General features: G+C 42.5%; 1 protein-coding gene across 1 annotated transcript in view; it reads right to left on the bottom strand.

Moving 5' to 3' along the window:
• The window catches only part of FOXO3 (forkhead box O3), a 151,966-nt gene that overhangs the window by 13,821 nt on the left and 114,924 nt on the right, over nucleotides 1-23,221 (bottom strand). Inside the window, exon 7 of the mRNA XM_027775101.1 lies at nucleotides 7,519-8,954. Within this exon, the coding sequence (XP_027630902.1) occupies nucleotides 7,554-8,954 (1,401 nt within the window). The 3' untranslated portion in view covers nucleotides 7,519-7,553. The remainder of the gene's footprint in view (nucleotides 1-7,518; nucleotides 8,955-23,221) is intronic.

Here is a 23,221-nt window from a genome sequence, read left to right as displayed (position 1 = left end):
GGGAAAGAGAAAAAGGAGAGAGAAGAGAGGAGGAGAGAGAGAAGATATACTGACATGTAACTCCTCCATGAAGCCAAGACTGGCAATGAAAGTTTTGTCCTTCAGAAACACTGGAATTACCCTGAGACTTCATGGTTAAGTGATTCCCACTCTTTAATAATTAATGCCATGATTTTAGCAAAAAGTGGTTATAAAAAAACAAAAACAACAACAACAAAATATAACCAGTCCAGCACTAGAGAGTAAGGTGCATCTGCTACTGGGAGGGACAGAAATTAAACACAGCCCTGTGCCCGGTGCCTGCAGCTCTGTACACTGGAATGTGCAGACCTGGGCCCAGCTACTGTGCTTTAGGAAGAACAGTCTGTTTTCTTTGGGTTTTCATCAAACCTGGAGTTGGTAGAGATCTTAAGGGTACAATGACTGTATTTTCTGAGCCCCAAATTACGTCACAAAAGTACAGGGTAAACCACCAGTTTTTGGGCGAGCCAAGGCCAGACCATTACCAGCACCACGTTAGTACGTGGCAGTCTTTCTGCTCCCTAGATAGCCCTCAGCCCTGCTCCATTCCTCTGCCTGGCTGGGGTGGCCTGGCAGGCCTGACGGTGGGAGGGTGAAGGTCAGATTTCCAGCTCTCCTCCCAATACTAGGAGAGGCTCAGGCCCTCATGCCCAAGGCTCCAAGGCAGCTGAGATGAGACAGGGTAAAGCATCTTCCTCAGCAGGGCTCCCTACTAGCCCCTGTGGATACCATGGGCACCCTAAAGAGAGCAGAAGCCAGTGAGCTAAGATTTTCAGGCAATCCTTTAAACATGCCATTGGACCCTGAGTGCAACATCAAAACTCCTCACTCCATCTGCGGCACAAGTTCCCTGTGGATATGAAACAAAAACAAAAACAGCCTGTCTAATGCATACTTCCAAATTGGTAAGCCAGATTTCCAAATCAAAGGTTTCACACATCTGGCAATTGCTATAACTTTAAATGGGAGAAACCTGATGGGTTCTACTTTATTGAGGAAAGTATCGCTCTTCCTGCCAATAGGAAGAGTGTTTACTCTTTACTGCATCTTGTATTCCCTACTAACCTCTGGAGCCACCTTAAATCACAATACACATTCAATAACTTTTTTTTTAAAAGTACCAAAAGACATTAGCCCATATCAGAGCTAGTCCTTACAAGAGCCCTGTGAGGTAAGTTTTCAATTTAACCCCATTTTACTGATAAGCATATGATACTCAGAGACACGAGTGATTTGACTCAATAACACAGTCATGAAAATGGCAGCCTTATGCTACAATCTCACAGCTTCTCTGTCATACCACAGAACCTCATAGCACTTGGAGTGGGCTTCAGAAGAGGCTTTTTATGTACCCCTCAGAGCAGAACTCCAGGGTCAGTGTCTTGATGTGGGTGGCTAGCTCATGTCCAGCTGTTCCAAACTAGTCAACTCTAGAACATAAAATAGGCTGCAGGGCTTTTAACAGAAACCAGCATCTGCATTCGGCATGTACTCTAAACAATTGGTATGAAACTCTTGAAGTAGTAGAGTCTGTGTTTTTATCCTCTAAAGACAAGTGGGACAGACCATGTGATGATGGAATAGAACCCTTGAAAGCAGAGCTCCCCAGAAAACCAGGCATGTACGGTTGCCATACCACAGAGGTCCTTTGCTCCAACCTTGCATAGAAGGTCATCTTTTTCTATGACAAATAGTCACCACCCTCCCAGCCAGGCCATGCACTCCTTGTTGGAGAGATCCTGTTTTATTCACCTTTATTCCCTATGCACAGCAGTATGCAATATATAAATTTCACTTAATGGGCTCAGACTTTTCTTGAGCATTTCTGCCCACATGGGGTCTGCCATTTGTCTGAGTTACTAGCTCATCCACGGGCAGAACTCACTCCATGGCTGACATGGTTGATATATGAAGGGGAATCAGAGGAAAAGAGTAGAGCATCTACAGTTCTCAATGGGATTGCTGGCCTCTTTTGCAACACTTGAGGGCAGGATTTCTTAAGGGGAGGGATGCTTAAAACATTGGTCCTATGGTTTCTTTGGAAAACAACTACAACAAAAAGGATTTACGATATCAAAGAAAATTAGGAAACACTGTATAACATACATCCTACTCTAGAACGTTCAAGTGTATACTATCTTTTAAGGCTCCAAGGAACCCTGCTGAAAATAATCCAATCACTTGTTGGACATGAAGTTTCCCAAATTTATTTGACCACAGAATCCATTTTCTACTTCATCCTCATGAATAGCTTGAATACTAAGTATTCTGTGGAACATTGTGAGAAACACTGACTTGAGATCTCTCAATCTCTAAAGTGTCACTAATTGACTAAACAAAGTTTTAATTAATTTTCATTCCTGAAACTTTAAACTTCAAAAGAATTGAGATGGGCAAAAGTAATGTTCTACAATCAAATAAACACATCAAAAAAATCAGGGTGAAGTGAGTGATGGATCTTGCAAAGTGGAAAATCTGTATCTTGAAATCAAAATCCCAAAACCACATGCCTTCAAATTAGGAAAGAGAAAGCAGTCAGCGAGCCCTCTTGCCTAGGCTGAGGCAAAGGAGGACATCTGGCAGGCCATCTCTTCATCTTTCTCCTATCTCTGTACAGAAAGGTAAGTCTACGAGAAGCACAGGTGGTCCTTGGGGGAAGCCTCTTCCTTACAGAAAATATTGCTTGCTAGATGTTGGTTGCTGAGCACAATAAACACTCTAAAAAAGAAGTATTTAACTGAAGCTTAAAGTTCCCCCAAGAAACATAAGAAGTAATTCTGGTGACTTTACCCCATTTATTTATGTCTCACATATGCTTTATGGCCAAAAGAGAACCTTCACAAAAACAGAGCTGCTTGGAGCAGTTCAGGCTCTATCCCTGTGCACATCAGCAGGCTGGCCAGAGGTGAGCACAGGTACATCGCAAAACCAACAGGCCCAGGAGGAGCAGCCTTAGTACTGGATGTTACCGCTTTCCAGGGGAAAATGTACGTGAAGAGTGCCCCAGCCCTTGCAACGAGAAGCCCTTTTCACTGCATCGATTTTCCTTTACTGCTATCAACACCAGAAAGATCCCAACAGTCATTCTCTTCATAAATGACAGATCAGACATTGGGATTTTTAAAAGGTAAGAATAAAGATCTTTGCAGAGGTAGAATTCTTTACACTGGTATAAGAGTACAGTCACAAGTGCAAGTAACAGGATATATTCTCCATATAACACAGAACAGATTCATATTCACCATATTCCCTAAAACAAAGACGTCTATGTCAGGGATAAACATGACACAGATAGCCTATATATTATCTGTATTGGGTTAGGTTTAGTCCTGTACTCCAACATCAATTTTAAAGACAACAGAATCACAACATTCAACATCAGTTCAATAAGCATCAAAGATTTATTCTTTTTGAGAAGTATCAACAGTCCATGTGTAAATCCTAAGTGGCTCCCAACAGTGAAGCCTGATGTGTTTACACAAGTATGCTGCTATTTCTTTGCAGTCTCCTATTGCTACATAATACCTTACTAGGACCACTTCATAGAACGTTAGGTGTCAAGTTTGAAATTATACATACTATATACCTTTAGAACTCTATGATTCTGTCCTTTGACAGATGAGACACCTGACACTCTAAGAGATTCATTAGTAATATGTCCAGTGGCAGAAACAGGAAGAGATCTACCCTCTCCTCTACATCTGAGCTTTCCCTGGTGGGTGCTTTCCAAGCCTTATAAGGCAGTTCAAAACACAAAACTCAACACTGGGCTGCCCCCAGATAAGTTTCCAAATGCCAAAAGACAAAAATGAATGAAAGAGCTTGAGAGTTTAGGCAACTTTTGACATCAAAACCAGGTGAGACTGAAGCTATTTTCCTTTTTCTGGGAGGGCCATGCCAAACTCAAGAGGACTTATGGAAGCTGGGGCTTGCAACCCACCACACCAGCTCACTGCCGTCTGCCACCAAACTCTAAGTATTTGCACCCAAGAGAGGACAGTGCCCTCTACATCTCAGTAGCTGGCACTCATAAAAAGGTATGGCTATTTCACCTTTATCAGTGAGAACCACAGGTTAAAGAATCTTACATATGGTCTAAAGGAAATGAAGTGTGTGAAACACCAGCCCTCCAGCTCTGTCAGTCAATGGACAGGACCGCTCCATTAACAACACAAGCTTGAATGCAGGGCCACATGATCTTCCACTGGTGAGCCAAAAGTCAGTCTGGAGAAATATTAGGAAAAAAAAAGGCAAACCAAGGAAGTCATTATAGAATAACTAAGAGGAAGCTGGGGTGCCTAATTTGGGAGAAATGGTAAGAGATTCCAACCTCAGGTCTGTTTTGCGAATTTAGGAAAGAGCCTTCAATTAAGTGCTTGCCACAAGTTCAGTTTCGAAGTAAATATATACTTCAGGCCACTTGTGCTCCTGGCTGCTTAGAGGAGCAATTCATTCCAAGGCAAAATGGGAATCCTAGACCCAGAAACCAGACCTCCTCACAGCCCCACACTGTCCTTAGCATGTTTCTTCTCCTGGTCTGTGGTCACACTGTGCTAGTCACTTGCAGGAAAACTTGGTAACTTTTCTATCTTTTAATATAAACTTCACTAATTAACTTTGCATTTTTAACTGAAGAAATACCTTCTCAAAACAACCTCCCCCCAAAATGTTTTAAAGACTAAGGTGAGTAAATGATTCTAAGGTTCCATTAGGCTGTAACAGTGAAAGGCATTACCTACAAAGTAATAACTGATTATTATCAAAGTCATAGCTCATTAAATACATTTATAAATATTTAAATCTCTCTTAAAAGATTTTTAGACAGGACCAGGAGGTGGCGTGGTGGTAGAGGCACTGGGCTCCTACATGGCTGACCACAGTTTGAATCTCAGACCCAGTAACTTGAAACTCATGCTGGGCACGTGTGTGTGTGTGTGTGTGTGTGTGTGTGTGCCCAAAATCTCAGGAGGAGAATGGAGAAGGGACTGTGGAGCGGCCGTCCCCCCCGGGGCGTGATTTCTCACCTTCCTTCTCCCTGCCTCTCTCTATTCCCAGCAAGCACATGTGCCCTATGGCAAAAATCTTAAATGGAAAAAATTAAAAAATAAAAACTTGTATTATCTTTTAGAATCACACATACACAAGGAAGGTATGCTATTGAACTAAAAGGGAAATCTACACTTGGAAAAAATCCCAACGAAATTGGTAGTATATTTTCTTCTGAACATATTCTTTCTAAAATAGAAAAGTGGCCTGCCTTCTTCAACTACAACCAAACTCAAACTTTTGTTTTTAGAAACCACAGTCACATTCCTCTTCTTAAAGGAAGCCAAGTCATTTATTCCTCTAAACGACAAAGATCTGAATTTCTAAAGTGAAATCTGTACTTGTCCAAGTTCTGGTACGGTACTGAACTCGCTGGCATGGAAGTACTGCCACCCTGTTTGGCTTCCATTACAGTCTTTTACCATCTCCAGGGCTAGTAAATGACTGAAAACAGATGCATGAGCTGCACTAGGAGCCTGCTCATGCCTGGGAAAGGTGGGAAGCTTCAGCATCATAGTACTCCTGACATTCCCGACTGCAACCAACCACCCACCACGGGAGACCCTTGTCATTCTTTAACTATGGAAGAGGGTTAAACAAGACTCTCCTGATTTCTCTTTTACACCATTTAAAGAAACCTGTAAGCAGCTTGCTGGAACACATTAAAATTAAAAAAAAAAAAATACAGACAGGAAGTTGGGGCACAAAGCAGAGCCCTTTAACATGTGGGCATCTGGGGATGCAAACCTGTTGGCAGAAGACTTTGGTGTTCATAATTCTTGAGGAGGACTGTTTCAAGGCAAATGTGTCTATTATCTGCTGCTCTCACTCCAGAGCACTTCCAACTTTTTACCATATAGAGAAAGCTAGGAAGAACTCCTGTGGCTCAAGTCATTTAAGGAGTATGGATTCTGGGTCTAGCTCAGTGACCTTGGACAAACTGTTTAACTTCTCTGGGCTGCCAGATTGTTCATCTGTCAGACAGTAAGTTTACCCAATTGTACCATATATATCTCATCCCTCTACATTTTTTTTAAGAATTATTTTATTTAACTTTATTCATTCATTTAAATTTGACCAGAGAGGGAAGGAGGGAGAGAGAGAATGTGAGAAAACAAGCCACCAGAAAGAGAAAGAGAGAAAGAGAGAGAGAGAGAGCAAGCCACCAGGTCTGGGACCTGAACCATGGTCAGCCAAGTGGGAGTCCAGCACCCTTAACCACCATGCCACCTGCCGGCCTCTGTCCAACTACAGTTTTTACAAAGCACTTTCATGTAAGTACATATGATTCTTGCAATAACCCAGTGAAGTTAACAAGGTTACTATTATCCTCATTTTATAAAACTGGAAAATTGGGGGTGAGAGGCTAAGTGACATACCGACAATGGCAGCCAGAAAGCAATGGATGTGGCACTTAATCCTTAACTCCCGATTCTAGTCAAATGCCTTTCTTCCCTTATCACATTGTCTTATCTTTCTGGTCCTAAGAGCAACACCACAATTTAAAACACTGTCAGCATTTAAAATTCTTGTTGCTGTTTTCTCTTATGTATAAGTTGGGGAGTAAGAAGCAGTGAATGACTAAGAATTGCCTCATATTGAACCTTGTGTTTTCTGGGACCACAAAGCACAACACTCTGTAAGGCTGACCCACAGAAGGTTCCAGGTCTGTGTCTGGAGACCTCCCTGAGTCCAGTGGGTACCTGTGTGCCCAGGATCTGGGGCTTACTAAGGCTGTGTCAAGATCCTGTTGGGAGTGCGTGTCCCTCTCTATCTCTTTCTCTCTTATGGAAGAAATAAATACATTTTAAAAACAAAACCCTTGCATTTTCAACTTAACATGTTTATTTTTAATTGCTTAGATATTGAACATTAATTAAGGTGCTTAACACTAAGGTCAAGAATAATCTGGTGGAAACGCTGAGAAAAAGTCCAGAAATATGCATTCTACAGTTAAACTGAAATACCTACAAATTGTTACTTTACTGAGGAGGTATAAAAAAATAACAAAAACAGAAACTATAATCCAAAGATCAACAAAGGCAGTGATAGAACTGAAAGTCTTTCTGAGAAGTCTCCACTGCTCCACCCTTAATTCTGAAGTATTACCTAAGTTTCCCCTTCCACGCTGCCCCTTCTACTCTCATCCATCCATCACAGAGGGGCACCTGTACCATGGGTCAGCAAGGATGACTGGATACAAAGAATGAGATTTCTGAATGTGTGAAAGTGTGTTCTTCTCACTGGCAGTGAAATTCCTAGGTTTCCAGTAAGCTGTGGGGAGAGACACCTGACAGCCCTATTTGGTTTCCAGGTAAACTGGCTGGGAGCCATATCATCATGCACCACTGCTCCATGGTTCTGTGTGGAATAATACTCCAAGTCAACAGAAGACAGGCTTCCCCAACACCCCCACCTGCTTGTTTTTATGCCATAGCATTGGGCACTGACCTGCTTTGCCCACTTCCCCTTTCCTCAGTGATCCTTCAGCCTGGCACCCAGCTTTGAGATGAGGCCTGCTTAGCACCAGTGAAGTTCCCCACGTTCAAACCAACAACGTTCTGTGTGGAGATGAGGGAATCAAAGTTAAAATCCAACCCATCAGCATCCATGAGTTCACTACGGATGATGGACTCCATGTCACATTCCAAGCTACCATTGAACATGTCCAGGTCCAAGTCACTGGGGAACTTCTCATGGCCCATGACAGGAAGATTTGCACTAGTTGAGTACAAGGAGGAGCCTGAGAGAGAGTCCGAGAGGGTTTGCATAGACTGGCTGACAGGAGACGGCTGGTGGTGTTTGGCTGACCCAAGGCTGCTGGAGTCACTCAAGCCCATGTTGCTGACAGAATTCGACAAGGCACGGCTGCCACCGAGAGCGCCTTGGGTTTGGTGCTGGTGGTGGAGCAAGTTCTGATTGACCAAACTCCCTTGGTTAGGCTGGGCGGCAAAGGACATCATTGGGTCATTGCGAAGCATCACGTTCCGGCGGGAGTTCTGGGCAGACACAGCGGTGCTGGCCTGAGACATCAACGGGTCCGACTGGGTCATCATGACATCGCTGTGGCTAAGCGAGTCTGAAGTGAGCAGGTCCTGGAGTGTCTGGTTGCCATAGTGTGACATGGAAGAGAAAGTAGCTGGCTTGTTCTCTTGGATGGTCTGCATGGGAGACTGGCGTAGGGAGTTCAGAGATGAGGGTCCAAACACGGTGCTATTAAAGGAGCTGGTTGGAGAGCCCAGGCCAGAGCCCTTGGAGGTGTATGGGAAGCTAGAGCTCCGCTGCATAAGCCCCCCAGTGGGGGATGGCTGGGACGACGGGAGTGTGATGTTATCCAGCAGGTCATCCATGAGGTTGTCAGCCAGCCCGTCATTTAGATTCATGGTGCCCGCCATGTCGGTCAGCCGTGGCAGCTCCACGTTGCACGGCTTGCTCACGGAGGGCGACAGGCTGGCTGAGCTGCTGTAGAGCATGGGGGAGAGAGGTGCGTCGTCATCCTGGACGTCATTCAACTCTGTGCTGGCCAGGATGGGTGACAGGCGACCACTGAGCGTGCTGGCATTGGAATTGGTGCGTGAGCGAAAATCGGTCCACGCGTCCAGCTCATCACTGCTGCGCGATGTGGGGCTGCCAGGCCATTTGGAGAGCTGAGAGGGACTGTCGTCAGCTGACTCTGGGGCTGTCTGCAGGGCAGCCTTCTTCTTGGTTGCACGACCACGGCTCTTGGTGTACTTGTTGCTGTTGTCCATGGAGACAGCCCGCCGCCTGGGTGCCTTCCCACTTTTCCCCCCGTCAGGGTTGATGATCCACCAGGAGCTTTTGCCGGTCCCCTCATTCTGGACCCGCATGAATCGACTGTGCAGTGACAGGTTGTGCCGAATGGAGTTCTGCAGAGAGAGGAGAAAATAAAGAATATCAGCCCGAATGGCCCAACACTGAGTGCTCCAAAGAAATAGTTGACCAAGCTCCTCATTTTTTAAAACTCTTCTCAATGTAAAAATCTTAAAAAAAAAAAAAAATAAGACACAAAAAAATTAATTAAAAAAAGACAAACCTATACATGACCTTTCTTGACTTGGGAATAAAATAACATGTTAAATGGCAGGTTTTGTACCTAGAAGTGGGGAGATGGTTTCATATCCAGAAGATGCTATGATTGTACAAGCTCAGTGGCTGTTCCCTCCACCCCAAATCCTAAGTTGAACTGTTCTTTTCTGTAATTATATTTCTTATATTGAAGATCATACTTGTAATTTACTATCACACTACTCTTTCTCTCTTGCACTTTGCAATGGACTACTCTGGATCTTTGAGGGTAATCATTAACCTAGAAGCTATCTTCTCAAGGTCTCCTCCTCTACCAGCTGCCTTTTCTTAATCACTTCTAAGAACTCAAAGTGGTGTGAATTTTTACCTATTCTATGATTCCATCTCATGGAGCCACAAATTCACACCTTATTACATAACATCTAGCAGACACAAGAAAAGAGAGAGGTAGGGCAGGATTGCAAGTCTCCCATTCAGAACTTAGGTGATTTATGGAGACACTCCCCCTTTTCAAGGCAGTGTAGGTTGAACATACTAACTTTCTTCCAAAGAGTATAGCATGAAATGGGATAAAAGAATAACTTTTCAGGAGAGAAATCTGACAAACACCATTTCAGCCAGATAATGTAGGTCAACATCAACGGTAGTAACTCATGTTGACAGTATGTAGTGATGAAAGTGGCCCCTTCTTTTGTGGTCCTTCCAAAACCCATAACCAGAGTCTAATCATGAGAAAAACATCAGTCAACTCTCAGGAAAGTGGCATTTCCAAATGTCCATTTGGTACTTTTTGTTAACTATCACAGCCAAGAGGAGCCTAAGAGATATCATGGCTAAAAGAATATGTTATTCTGGGTGGGATCCTGGAACAAAATGAGGACATAAGGTGAAAATGAAGGGAATCTGAATAAAGTATGGACTTCAGTTAATAATAATAAATTAATGTTGGTTCATTGGTTGTGAGAAACATGCTATACTGTAAGATGCTAACAACAGGGCAAGCTTGGTGCTGGGTATACAGGAACTCTGCTTTACTTTTGCAACTTCTCTGTAAATCTACAACTATTCTTAATAAAAGGTTTATTCATTTTTTTTTAAAGTAGGGCAAAATACCCTCAAAAACCTAATGACTGTACCATCTTGCAAGAATCTATCTCCTGGCTTCATAGATAAGCCCAGTCAAGAGGGATGACCCAGATTCAGGCCTATCTCTGTCACTGACCAACCACGTGACCCTGAACAAATCATTTAATCTGTCTGCAACAACTGCAGTTCCTCATCTTCATTCTGGACACAATACTATGCAGACCGCCCCTCCCTGACAAAGATGATGTAAGGATGATATATGATAATACATTTGAGAAGCCAGAGTGATCTGACAGCTATCATTACAGCACAGAGTCCATGGTGGAGAGAGATCACATTTCTAATCTGTAAAATGACTCATGTGCAATAAACGAGAGGGTTTGATGGTTTTCTCCGCACATCTGGAACAGCACCTGTAGGTCAGATGAGTTTTTATTTGCAAGTTAAAGATAAAAGGTATTGGGAACCAGCAGTTAGCGTAATGGCTATGTCGCTGGACTCCCACGTAGCTGACCGCGGTTCGCGTCCTGGACCCAGTAGCTTAGAACTCACGCCGGGCGCGTGTGCGTGCGTGCCCAAGATCCTGAGAGGAGAATGGAGGAGAAGGGATTGCGGCATGGCCATCCCCTCTGGGGGGTGATTTCTCGCTTTCTGTCTCTCTGTCTCTTTCTGTCTGTCTGGCAAGCGCAAGCGCCCTATAGCGAAAAACCTCTCCCGCCCCCCCCCCAAAAAGAAAAAAAAAAGATAAAAGGTATTACCTGATGGTATACAGGAACTCTGCTTTACTTTTGCAACTTCTCTGTAAATCTACAACTATTCTTAATAAAAGGTTTATTCATTTTTTTTTAAAGTAGGGCAAAATACCCTCAAAAACCTAATGACTGTACCATCTTGCAAGAATCTATCTCCTGGCTTCATAGATAAGCCCAGTCAAGAGGGATGACCCAGATTCAGGCCTATCTCTGTCACTGACCAACCACGTGACCCTGAACAAATCATTTAATCTGTCTGCAACAACTGCAGTTCCTCATCTTCATTCTGGACACAATACTATGCAGACCGCCCCTCCCTGACAAAGATGATGTAAGGATGATATATGATAATACATTTGAGAAGCCAGAGTGATCTGACAGCTATCATTACAGCACAGAGTCCATGGTGGAGAGAGATCACATTTCTAATCTGTAAAATGACTCATGTGCAATAAACGAGAGGGTTTGATGGTTTTCTCCGCACATCTGGAACAGCACCTGTAGGTCAGATGAGTTTTTATTTGCAAGTTAAAGATAAAAGGTATTGGGAACCAGCAGTTAGCGTAATGGCTATGTCGCTGGACTCCCACGTAGCTGACCGCGGTTCGCGTCCTGGACCCAGTAGCTTAGAACTCACGCCGGGCGCGTGTGCGTGCGTGCCCAAGATCCTGAGAGGAGAATGGAGGAGAAGGGATTGCGGCATGGCCATCCCCTCTGGGGGGTGATTTCTCGCTTTCTGTCTCTCTGTCTCTTTCTGTCTGTCTGGCAAGCGCAAGCGCCCTATAGCGAAAAACCTCTCCCGCCCCCCCCCCAAAAAAAGAAAAAAAAAAGATAAAAGGTATTAAATGATGTTGTATATTAAATATGAACAATCCTGAAAGTTACCATTTTTTTAAAACTGGGAATCACCAACTGTATTTATGTAGAAGATGCAAATAAATGTGTTCTACCAGAATGTTTTAAAAACACAGAAAGTTAGCAAGATTTTACCATAAGTAAATAATGTAAAACACTCAAGTGTTTGTTCCCACACAAGAAGGGACCACAGTTTGGGCTGGACGATGAGCATTAGCAGTCTGGGTCATAAGTCGTCATTCCTACAACTGCCATAAAGATGCTCTTGAGAGAAGAAAATGGGCAACATGCTGAGTGTCTGATGAAATAAATGTTGCCCAGGAGACCATATATTCTGCTTCTCTCTCACTGTTACGGTTTTTAAAAAGAATAATGGCATCTCTACTAATGGTTTAGGAATTATATTCTTTAAAAAGTAAAACACTCTCTGTGAAATAGGTATGAAGCATGCTCTTAACATGTACTCTACATGGTTCAGAAAGGAGGCAAGTGCAAGATGGCTCTAATACTGAGTACTCAGGTGGCTGGATGTATGAAATACAAACCTAACTCAAGCTTCTAGTGAAAAAATAAAGAGGTCCCGAGGCTCTGTGGGGCAAAGTGGACATCTACCCTAATTCCTCGCACCATGGACAGCTCCTTTCACTTTAGCCCAAATTAAAAAGAATGACCGGACACCAGCAGGTGGTGTGGTGGTTAAAGCTCTGACACTCCCACGTGGCTGACCATCGTTTGAGTCCCAGACCTGGTTGTTTGCTTTCTCACTTTCTCTCTCTCTCCCCATCTTTGGACAAATTAAAATAAACGAATGAATAAATGAAATTAAATAAATTTTAAAAAAATGCCCAGCCACCCACTTTGAAAATTTTTTTTAGTTTTTTTTTTTTTTTTGAGAGGTTTTTATATACGGTGCATGCGCGCCAGACAGAGACAGAAAGCGAGAAATCACGCCCCCCGTGGGGATGGCCACACCGCAATCCCTTCTCCATTCTTCTCTCGGGATCTTAGGCATGCACGCTCACGGGCCCAGAATGAGTTTTAAGCCACCAGGTCCGGGACTCAAACTGTGGTCGACTACATGGGAGTCCAGCGACATAGCCATTATGCCAACTGCTGGTTCCGTCCAGCTACCCACCTTTACAAAGAGTTTAGGGAACAATGTTTTTCTATACGTTATTTTAGTTTCACCAATTCCAAACTGAGATAAAGAATGAAACAAAATAGAATTTCAAAATATTCCATATGGTTTTCTGATGGCCATCTATTATAACTACTTATAGCTCCAACCATATATGTGTATAATTTCATACAATTACAAGCTACAATTGGTTAAAACTTAAAGAAGATATGAAACTTCTGGGAGGACATATGATACAGAGGTTGAAACACCCACATCCAGGACGAGAATACAGGGTCCCAGAGCAGGGCAGGTCCACTCCCACTGACCACTTGTCCAGGGTAAAGAAACGAGAGCCTGCCAAATTGCAACACTGCCAGTTACTGAACCATAGGTTTTAGATTTATTGTCTCTAATCCTCATAATAAAACCTGCCCAGTTAGTGTACCAGGGGGTCTAATTTTATACAGGAAAGCCAGGCCGAACAACGTTAAAACAAATGAAATACTAGCTGAGGTCCCACAGCTAGTATTCACAAAAACAAAACTGAAACGGGTAATCCAATGTCACTATAACCTAAGGCGTTTTCTACAACCCTTTATAGGCCCAACACCAAATTATTTAGAAGTCGATGTTAATCTATTTGTGCTAATAGTTAAAGAAACATTTAAGGAAACTAATACTTAAGAACAAAGATAGGAATCAGTGGGTGGCATGGTGGTTGGGGCACTGGGCACTCCCACATGGTCGACTACATTTGAGTCCTGGACCCGGTGGTTTGCTCTCTCACTCCCCCCCATCTCTCTGGTCAAATTTTAAAAAATGAATAAATAAATGTTTTTAAAAAGAACTAAGATATAAAAGCACAATCTTATTCTCATAACTATGTATGTGGAAATAAGGGTTATAATTTGGCTTTCCCTAAGCATTTAAAAACAAATTTTTTGCAAGTCTGTCTTTAAAAGTGTAAGCTCACTCTGTAGTACATATTTGTCTTTCTTTAGTACAAAGGCCAGCCTAGCATTCATTCTAAGGAGAGGACAGTGGTTATCATACAAACCAATGTTTACGACCTTTAGACTCTGAAACAAAGCCCAACATATTAAATGGTGATTAGTTTAAGTGTCCAGTCTTTGCTTGACTCTCTGTATTAGAGGTTTATTAGTTAGTGGTAGAATATATTCCCTGAGGCTTATTACCTACAGAATGCTCAGACAGGTTTTTCCAGTTATATTACTAAGACAACACAGACACAACTGCCACCTTCATCCTCACAGTTCCCTACCTCAACTGCCTTCTACTCACACAGCTGGCCAGCCTTGCATTTATAACATCAGCGACCTGAAAGTGGAGTATTGACAAAGGCCAGTAACTACAGTTCAGCTGTCCATTTCTCGTTCAAATGCCCCATCACCCTGCCAAGGTCAGATTCCAGAAATGTATTCTAACGTTTTCATCACAGGTCCTGATTCTACTACTAACTTCTCTCCTAAATCTTCACGAAGCAGAAAAGATAAATAAACTGCAATGGTTTCCACCCTTCCTTGGTGACAAACATTATTGATGAAATGGCTTCGGTAAGACTTCCATGGTCCTTCTCCCACCTCAATCCCAAGAAAACTACCATTAAAAATATTCTATGGTTGGGGCCAGGAGGTGGCCAGGAGGTGGCTGGACACCGACCACAATTTGAGTTTGAGACCTTTCTCACTTTCCCTCTCTCTATCTCCCTCTGGTGAGCACATGTGCCTTACAGCAAAATTTAAAAACTAATAAAAATTAAATAAACACTTTTTAAAAAATCTCTATGGTTTTAGGGACAGTTCCATGGCACAACAAAGACATGCTACTCAGGTGAAGATAGGTATCACATGGTGACCCTGGTGACAGTCCCCAGCCCAATTCAGCAGGCTTGAACCATACCAAGAATGCACATGAATGTCTAGAATCCCATGAGCTGGGGGACTACATGAGGAGGAATGCAACAGGACCAAACACTGTGGAAGGTTCACTCACTTGCTTGCTCTCACATGCATGCAAGTGTTCTATTGTTTAAAAAAAAAAAAAACTATGGCATATCCACTAATTCATATTTCATCTTACCAAACAGCATACATATCTAAGATATATTTAGTTTGGGGATTGAGAGCTCAGGGTAAAGAAGGAATGGTTGCTAGAATTAGAGTGGTTCTGAAAATCTTATCTAGACACACATTTAAATACCCTGTGGTATAGGCAGATGGAAACTGACCAAGCTGGGGCTGTGCGTTAGTAAGGCTAAGGTGATAGGTACATGACACCAACCAGGACTCTTGTGCCTGGGGCTCAGGCCACTCTGTCACCACATTTACTTATCAAAGAAGCCCAGATCCAAAACCACATGAATAGTTTTGGCTATTTAAATCCGTCATTTGGAAATCAAGATTCTTATAAACTGTAAGATAGTAAATATTTTGAGAAGAAACTTTGGGGACAAATATACCTGTCTTCCTCCAACTTGGAGGTTCTTTAGAGAACCTTTATAACAACTCGTGTCACAATGTACCTGAAGGGAGAGCAGAGATAAAGACACTCTCCATTTTTATGTTGATCCTTTTTACCAAACGATTTACACAGCAGCAAACTCTGCACCAGGGCAGAAGCCCATTCAGTATAGTTAATTAGTAACAGAGCTGGCCAACCTGTGCCCTACATGACTGCAGCTGCAACCAGTGCATAACCCTTCAAGGACGTGTGTGCAGTGAGTCCAAGGGGAAGGCAGCATGATGGAATTCACGGTCACAACGACTGCATCATGGAGCTCGCCATCTAGAAATTCCTCTGCTTGACCAACCTCAAAGAAATTAGCATAAAGATAACTATTTATCATAATTTACTAATTACCTTTCTTGCTTATAATGAAGACAGTTTCCTACTGCAAGATTCATTTCTTGCATGGTCCTAACAGATATGCCAATTAGCTGTGAAGACAGATGGACTCCAAACGGAGTAGATTAGATGGTAGAGAGAAACTGTCTGAAATGAAAAGGTATTCCACTAATACTTTGCAAAGTAGATAATTCACAATGCACTCTAAGGGGGCCAAGGAAGCAAGGCAGCATGATGCTGGAAAGACCGCAGGCTTTGACCTTAGCCACGTCTGTGCCAGAACCCTGGCTCTGCCACTTGCCTGCCACCCTGGGCCAGTTACTCAACTTCAGCTGGATAAAATGGAGATAAAGACACTCTCTATCTCTAGGATCTTTGGGAAGGCTAACTGTAGATTTGCATGCAAACAACTCAGCAGAGATCCAAGCACAAAGACATTCAACAACTCATAGATTCCACACATGGAAGCAGTGACATTCCCAATGTAACTTACTGTTTTCCGAGCATCATAATAAACCAAAAGGTGAGAGGGCAGCTCCTTCCAGGAAAGGATTTCAAACTAAAGTATTTCAAAGATGCTGTGCCAGTCAGAAGTAACTGGTAATTTCTTAACTGCCGCTACCCTACATCAGCTTCAGCCCCTTCCAAACCGTGTTTACCTTGTGGAGACTGTCCACCAACCCAGACACCAGCTGCATGTGCTTCCCCTGGAACACAGAGAGGTTTCTGTCTGGAAGCAACATGTGGTATCAATTTATCTTTCTCAGCAACAGCAACAAGAAATCTACTCACTTTAAAAATAAAATGGGAGTTGTGTAATTTAACTCTTAAAAGGCAGTGCCATTTTCTTCCCACAGAGACAACCTCCTTTTCTTTCTTTTTTTTTTTTTTCTTTTTTTTTTTGGGTGCGTGGGGTGGGGTGCAGCTGTCTAGACAACAGTAAAATGAGTTATGGTTGTCAATCCTAGAGCTGGGCCTACTCCTTCCCACCAGGCAGACTACAGGCATTCCCTGGTCCCTACAGGAGTTTTGGGGGGCAAGCACCATGAAGCACTGCCTTTAAATAAAGACTTTTCTACCTTGTGTACAGGACAAGCATTTCAAGTAGGTCTCAATGCTAGGCTTGTGGGTGCTGACGTTTCTGAATGAGGTTGCCAAATGCCAGGATTCCAATATACACATTAACCACAGATGACAAAGGCTGCACGAACAGTCACAGTGATGAGTCACAGGGAGACCTGGAGGTATGTGTGCCACAGCAGAACAAAGCCATGATGGCTTCAGGAGGGGTTCTGAGAAGGTTTTTGTTTATGTAAGGCTCTTTCATAAGCAGTTCTCTGGACTAGGGCCCTTGATTTCTCCTCTGTGGTACTTCTTCACCCTGGCCACCCATTAAAATCACCAGAGGAGATCTTAAACTCCACCCTACTCCCAGAGATTCCAATTTAGTTGGTGGTAAGACCGGGTATAGGTACATTTTAGGTTTCCTAGATTATTCTAATGTGTAGATAGGGCTGAGAAGTGCTGGAGTACCTCTCTTATATTTCCACTGGGAATCTAATTCCAACCTAATGACCTTGGTCTTCTCAGGTCTGGAGGCAGAGCACAGTGGTGTCTTTTAAGTCCAAGTTTCCACCATTTAGAATATAAAGATGAGAACTGGGGTCAGAGATTAAAGCTGTGATTATACACATGGAGTAAAAAGGAAAGTTAGAGCATTTTTTTCACGTTGAGATCCAAGTTGGCTTTATCTTAAAAAATGATGAGGTGGGGGAAGAGACTGGACCTTACGCTGCCTTGGGCATCGTTACCTCACTCTGTCCCATGATGCTTTCCCACTTAACATGGACAGGCCTGGATAGAAAAGAGGGCATGTGGACTATCGCAAAAGTGGAAGTTGACACAGGCTGAAGAAGGAATGGCTGGGATAATACCTGGTCCCTGTAACATTCTTAGGCATTGCTAAAGTCTAGCTTTTAGCTGTCTGCTGTCTTTCACTAGATTTTATCTACTTGGGACAGGAAGTACAGAAGGCATGTTAGCATAAAACAGACTTGAAATCAGGAACAATTATGATTTCGTACGTAATACCAGCTATCATGGCCAAAAATAAGCCTTCTAGACTGGGAAGAAAACATAAATAAAGCCTCATCTAAAGGATTGCACAATCAAACCTGATGTGTAAGACAAGTTCCAGCTTAGCTCCACTCTGGTCTTATTCTTGTCTAAAATGCTTAAAAGTTTAAACCATTAAGGGCCTTAAAAAAAAAAAAAGAAAAGATGATGTTCTAAAATAAATATTGTCAGGAACTTGGCGAAAGGATTATATTTCCAGCTATAAACAAGATTTCCCGTTATATTTGCTGACAGTCCTCCTCTACCCACAGACATCTCGAAATCAGGAACAATTATGATTTCGTACGTAATACCAGCTATCATGGCCAAAAATAAGCCTTCTAGACTGGGAAGAAAACATAAATAAAGCCTCATCTAAAGGATTGCACAATCAAACCTGATGTGTAAGACAAGTTCCAGCTTAGCTCCACTCTGGTCTTATTCTTGTCTAAAATGCTTAAAAGTTTAAACCATTAAGGGCCTTAAAAAAAAAAAAAAGATGATGTTCTAAAATAAATATTGTCAGGAACTTGGCGAAAGGATTATATTTCCAGCTATAAACAAGATTTCCCGTTATATTTGCTGACAGTCCTCCTCTACCCACAGACATCTCCTTTGAAAACTAACATTTGCTGTAAGTTTTCATGCAGTAGGCAAGGGACAGGTTCTGTTCCCTTGTTAAGAGAAATGAAATTATCATCATCCAGTTTGAGAATAATGGATCCATTTTCTATTCAAACAAAATGAGACACATGAGGTTTTCCTAGGGGAGAAAGCGCCAGATAATTTATCCTGCCTCCAAGTGAAAAAGAAATCCTAGATGGGAAGCAAATTCTCTTAAATAGCATGTAAAAGATGGCTACCTCTAGACTGCAGACAGTTTTGCTGGATTTTTACTGGGTGGATTTTATTTTCATGTAATTTTTTTTTCATTCAGTAATCTTCTTTTCAAGCTCTTCCACAGCTGTTTCTGCTCTTGGAGGGCAAGAGGGAACATTCCATTCCTCACAGCCAAACCTGCACTTCCGGCACACAGAGAACCCTGGCAGCCTTGCAACCTCTGCCCACACCCACTCCCTGCAGCACCCTCCCCCCAAGCCCTGCTTCTTCCAACCCCACGTCCTTCTCCCCACAGACGGGGAAACGGCAACTAAGGCATGTAGTCAGCGGAATGACAGTCCCAGAAAGCAGTCCCTTGCTTGCTTTCTCCAAGCTTCTCCCCTGATGTTACTGAACCTTTCTCCCTTCCCTACAAGGGCTCTGCAAACACATGCTACTGCTAGTCCCTTAAGACCATGCTAGTCATACAAAATAGATGCTTCAAAGGGTTAAAAACCACGGCATTACAACACATTCTTGAAACAGACTACAAAGACAACAGAAACGGTTTTACTATTAACAGAATATTCTCTTAAAAAAAGTAAGGCTGCATCTTTACCCAGTTTGAAAACTTACTGTGTACAGAAATGGAAAGAATAAAAGGACACTGAATATACACATTCAGAATTCCAGAACACATCAGAGAGTTAAAAATCACTTTCATGACATTAGACATGATCAGGGCAGGCAGCTCAGTACAAATAGTTAGACTGAGAAAACTGAAGAGGGCTGGGAAACCCTCTTATGTTGTGAAATAAGCAGCCCTAACTTGACAGTGAAAGAAACAGAGGACCTAAGAAGTACACGGTGGTGCCTTATTAAGCAGTTAGTAAGGGGTAGAAGAGCTAAGACAAACTGAGAGCTGGCCTTGGGGTGTAAAAGTAGTAACTGCCCAGAAAGGACATTAAATACCAGTGTCTGGATAACCAAACCAACTGATGGGACAAAATGCAGGGAGCACAATGGACGGATCATTCATTCCTTTGCTTTCTCTCTCCCTCTCTCCTCCTCTCCCTCCCTTCTTTCTTTCTATCCTTCCATCCATCCAACTTCAATCTGCCTTGTTTTATAACTTGAGGAAGAGACGTATGTCTCTTCTCACACTGAACTCTTTAAATCAGATACCATGTCTAATCACTTATAGTTTTAACATCTGGCATAGGGCCTAGAATATAGCAGGTGCTCAAAAACATAATTGCTGTTTTATGGAATGAAGTGTTGCCCAATTCTAGAATCTCAAATAAAGCCAATCAAGACTTTTTTTAAAAAATATCAGTGAATTAGTAAGAATGGGGCAGAAACAGACTTGAACTATATTTTAAAGTGAGATGTAATAAAACATAACACCACTAAAGAGCCTTACATGAGTGAGGACAGAATTCATTCAGTTGGTGCAAAAGTAATTGCAGTTTTGCATTGTTGAAATTTGTCATCTGCTATTGGATACCTTCTTAAATAAATGTAGTTACAGATCACTTTAATGTGCATTTCTTGCTTTGTGATATTTTTACTAACGATTCATTATTCACTGTTTATTTTATATGTATTTTAGATTATGGAAATGATGTTGGACAAACATCAATTTAAGTAATTTTCTTATTCGAGTTCAAAATGGTTTGTAAAGTAGCAGAGACAATTTGCAATGTCAACAATGCATTAACCCAGGAACTGCTAACAAATGAATAGTGCACTGGTGGCTCCAGTAGTTTTGCCAAGGAGACAAGAGCCTTGAAGATGCCCATTAGAAGTTGACAATGACCAATTGAGGGCAATCAACGAAGCTCATTCTTGAGAAGTTGCTGAAGAACTCAATGTTGACCATTCTATGTTGTCTGGCATTTGAAGCAAATTGGAAAGGTTCTATAAGCTCTATAAGTGGATGCCTCATGAGCTGACCCAAAATCTGAAAAAACGTTGTTTTGAAGTGTCATCTTCTCTTATTTGATGCAAAAATTTCTCAATCAGATTGTGACATGCAACAAAAAGTGGATTTTATGACAACTGGTGATGACCAGCTCAGTGGCTGGACTGCGAAGTTCCAAAGCACTTCTCAAAGCCAAATGTGCACCAAGAAAAGATCATGATCACTGGAAGGGTCTGATTCACTGCAGCTTTCTGAATCTTGGTGAAACCATTATATCTGAGAAGTATGCTCAGTGATCAATGAGATGAACCAAAAACTGCAATGCCTGCAGCTGGCATTGGTCAACAGAAAGGGCCCATTCTCCATGACAACACCTGACCACATGTTGCACAACCAATGCTTCAAAAGTTGAACAGATTGGGCTACAAAGTTTACCTCACTATAATTATTTAAAATTCATAGTCCAAAATCTCATCATTTTTGCACCAACCTAATAGCTTCTACTGTAAAAATCTGAAGTAGCATCTGGGTTGTTTTAAAGTTGACGAGTCTCACCTTGGGGGTTTAACTTCAATTTATAAAACCCAATTTCTAAATCTACCAAGTAGGTTTAAGGTCTTCTATAATGAGGGATGGTAAGAAGGGCCAGATGACAGTGTGTGAGCTCCATGATGGAATGATGCCTTGGCAGGAGGTGTTTTGGATCTATCTAGAGTGATGAACTGACTCTCTACTTGTCATGGGATGCTATGGGGCCCCCATTACTTGATAATGAGGTTGACTCAGAGCCAGACAGGCAGACCTCCCCAACCACAGATAGCACACCTTGGCTCTAAATCTTCTCCAAGCAAGTATAAAGTAACAAGGGAAATCCAAATAGAGCCTACACCACATGCAAGCTGAAGGAAATTAATGGGTTTGGTGCCTACTGGGGCCAATGCTCTGTGCTTGACAAATCTACTCTCATTTTATTTTCATAACAAGCCTGTTGGGAGGAAACTGAGGAACAGAAAGATTAAGCAACTGGTTTAGTAGGCACTGGTGCTTAAAAATCCAGCCTGAGGCTAACTCCAAAAATGAAGCTCTCTTCATGCACTGCGTATTTCCTTTTGAAGCTACCAAATTGCCCAAGGAGGGAAGTACCACTAACAGGTGACCAGGGAGTATGTAGCTTCAAAGACTAAGACATCCATGAGGTTGAACAAAATGTTCTGTACAGTCCCTAGGATTATAGATGGGACTGGGAAAAGGTGGAAAATCACAGTAAGCCTTGCTGGAACCAGATCTGCCCATCTGCTAAAGTTACCTTTTTTTTTTTTTTTGAGAGAGATTTTCACTGTAGGGCGCGTGCGCTCGCCAGACAGACAGAGAGAGACATAGAGACAGAAAGCGAGAAATCACCCTCCAGGGGGGATGGTCACGCCGCAATCCCTTCTCCTCCATTCTCCTCTTGGGATCTTGGGCACGCACGCACACGCGCCCGGCGTGAGATTTAAGCCACCGGGTCCGGGACACGAACCGCGGTCAACTACAAGGGAGTCCAGTGACATAGCCATTACGCTAACTGCTGGTTCCCTAAAGTTACCTTTTTTAGAAATTAAATTTCCCTCCTTTCATATATACTCCAAAAAGGACACTACTGGATGTCCTTATCTGATTTGTGATCATCACTTTCAGAGAATAACCAAACATTATTACAGCCAACATACTGTTAAGTACTCAGGCCTTTCTCGGTGACATGTCTACTGGCTTCTGTGCGCAGAAAGAATTAGCCCATGACTGAGTGAAGTATTACCTAGCTAACCCCAGTAGGCCAGTTCAGGTCCTCAAATTGCTGGCATCGTGCTATGGATCAGCAAGCCAGAGACATGAGGCAAATGTCTGCCGCTGCCCTGGACCTTGCTATCATGAGCCTTAATCTGAACCAGGGACTCGGCTCTGTACTATTTAAAACATATAATTAGTTTACTATTGAGCCAAAAAGATTAGCTTGCTTTAAAACTACATGAATCTTAAAATACGATGTCTCTTGCCTGCCAACTGACGACACAATCAGGATGCTTCTGTTTAACCTCAATCAAAAACTCTGGTAGAAAACTGCTTTAAGGTTGCATATACATACTATTTCATTATTTGTCTTCTGGCATCAAAACCCACAGAAACAGAAACCACTGACAATGCAAGCACATTAAAGGGATGGGTGTGGAGGTGCTGAGTGGGTGAGTTAAACAGCTTGAGAGTTTGACATCTGAAATCCAGGAAAACTGCTTTTCTGTTCTTAGTTTACAATCCCCTTCTTTCACATGAAATTTACTGGTTCGAGCGTCACACACACAAACACAACCGTTTCCAGCTCTTCAGATGTGATGGTTTGGAAAAATCTTTTTTTTTTCCTTGTTATTTCAAGAGCAACTATTTCTTTTTGGTAGTTCTGAATTGCATGCCAAAGTGTGGGCACAGCCACACAGCTGCACACAGGCCCACACCCTGGAAAGACTGGGAGGGGTGGAAGCACACTCTTCAGCTAGTAAAGGAAAAAGTCTGGGCTAATATTTACAAAACGGACACGTG

The sequence above is a fragment of the Tupaia chinensis genome, unplaced genomic scaffold (genome assembly GCF_000334495.1).
Source record: "Tupaia chinensis unplaced genomic scaffold, TupChi_1.0 Scaffold000527_1, whole genome shotgun sequence".
NCBI lineage: Eukaryota > Metazoa > Chordata > Mammalia > Scandentia > Tupaiidae > Tupaia > Tupaia belangeri.
Note: the sequence above shows the minus strand (reverse complement) of the source record. Positions and strands in the feature narration are given on the sequence as shown.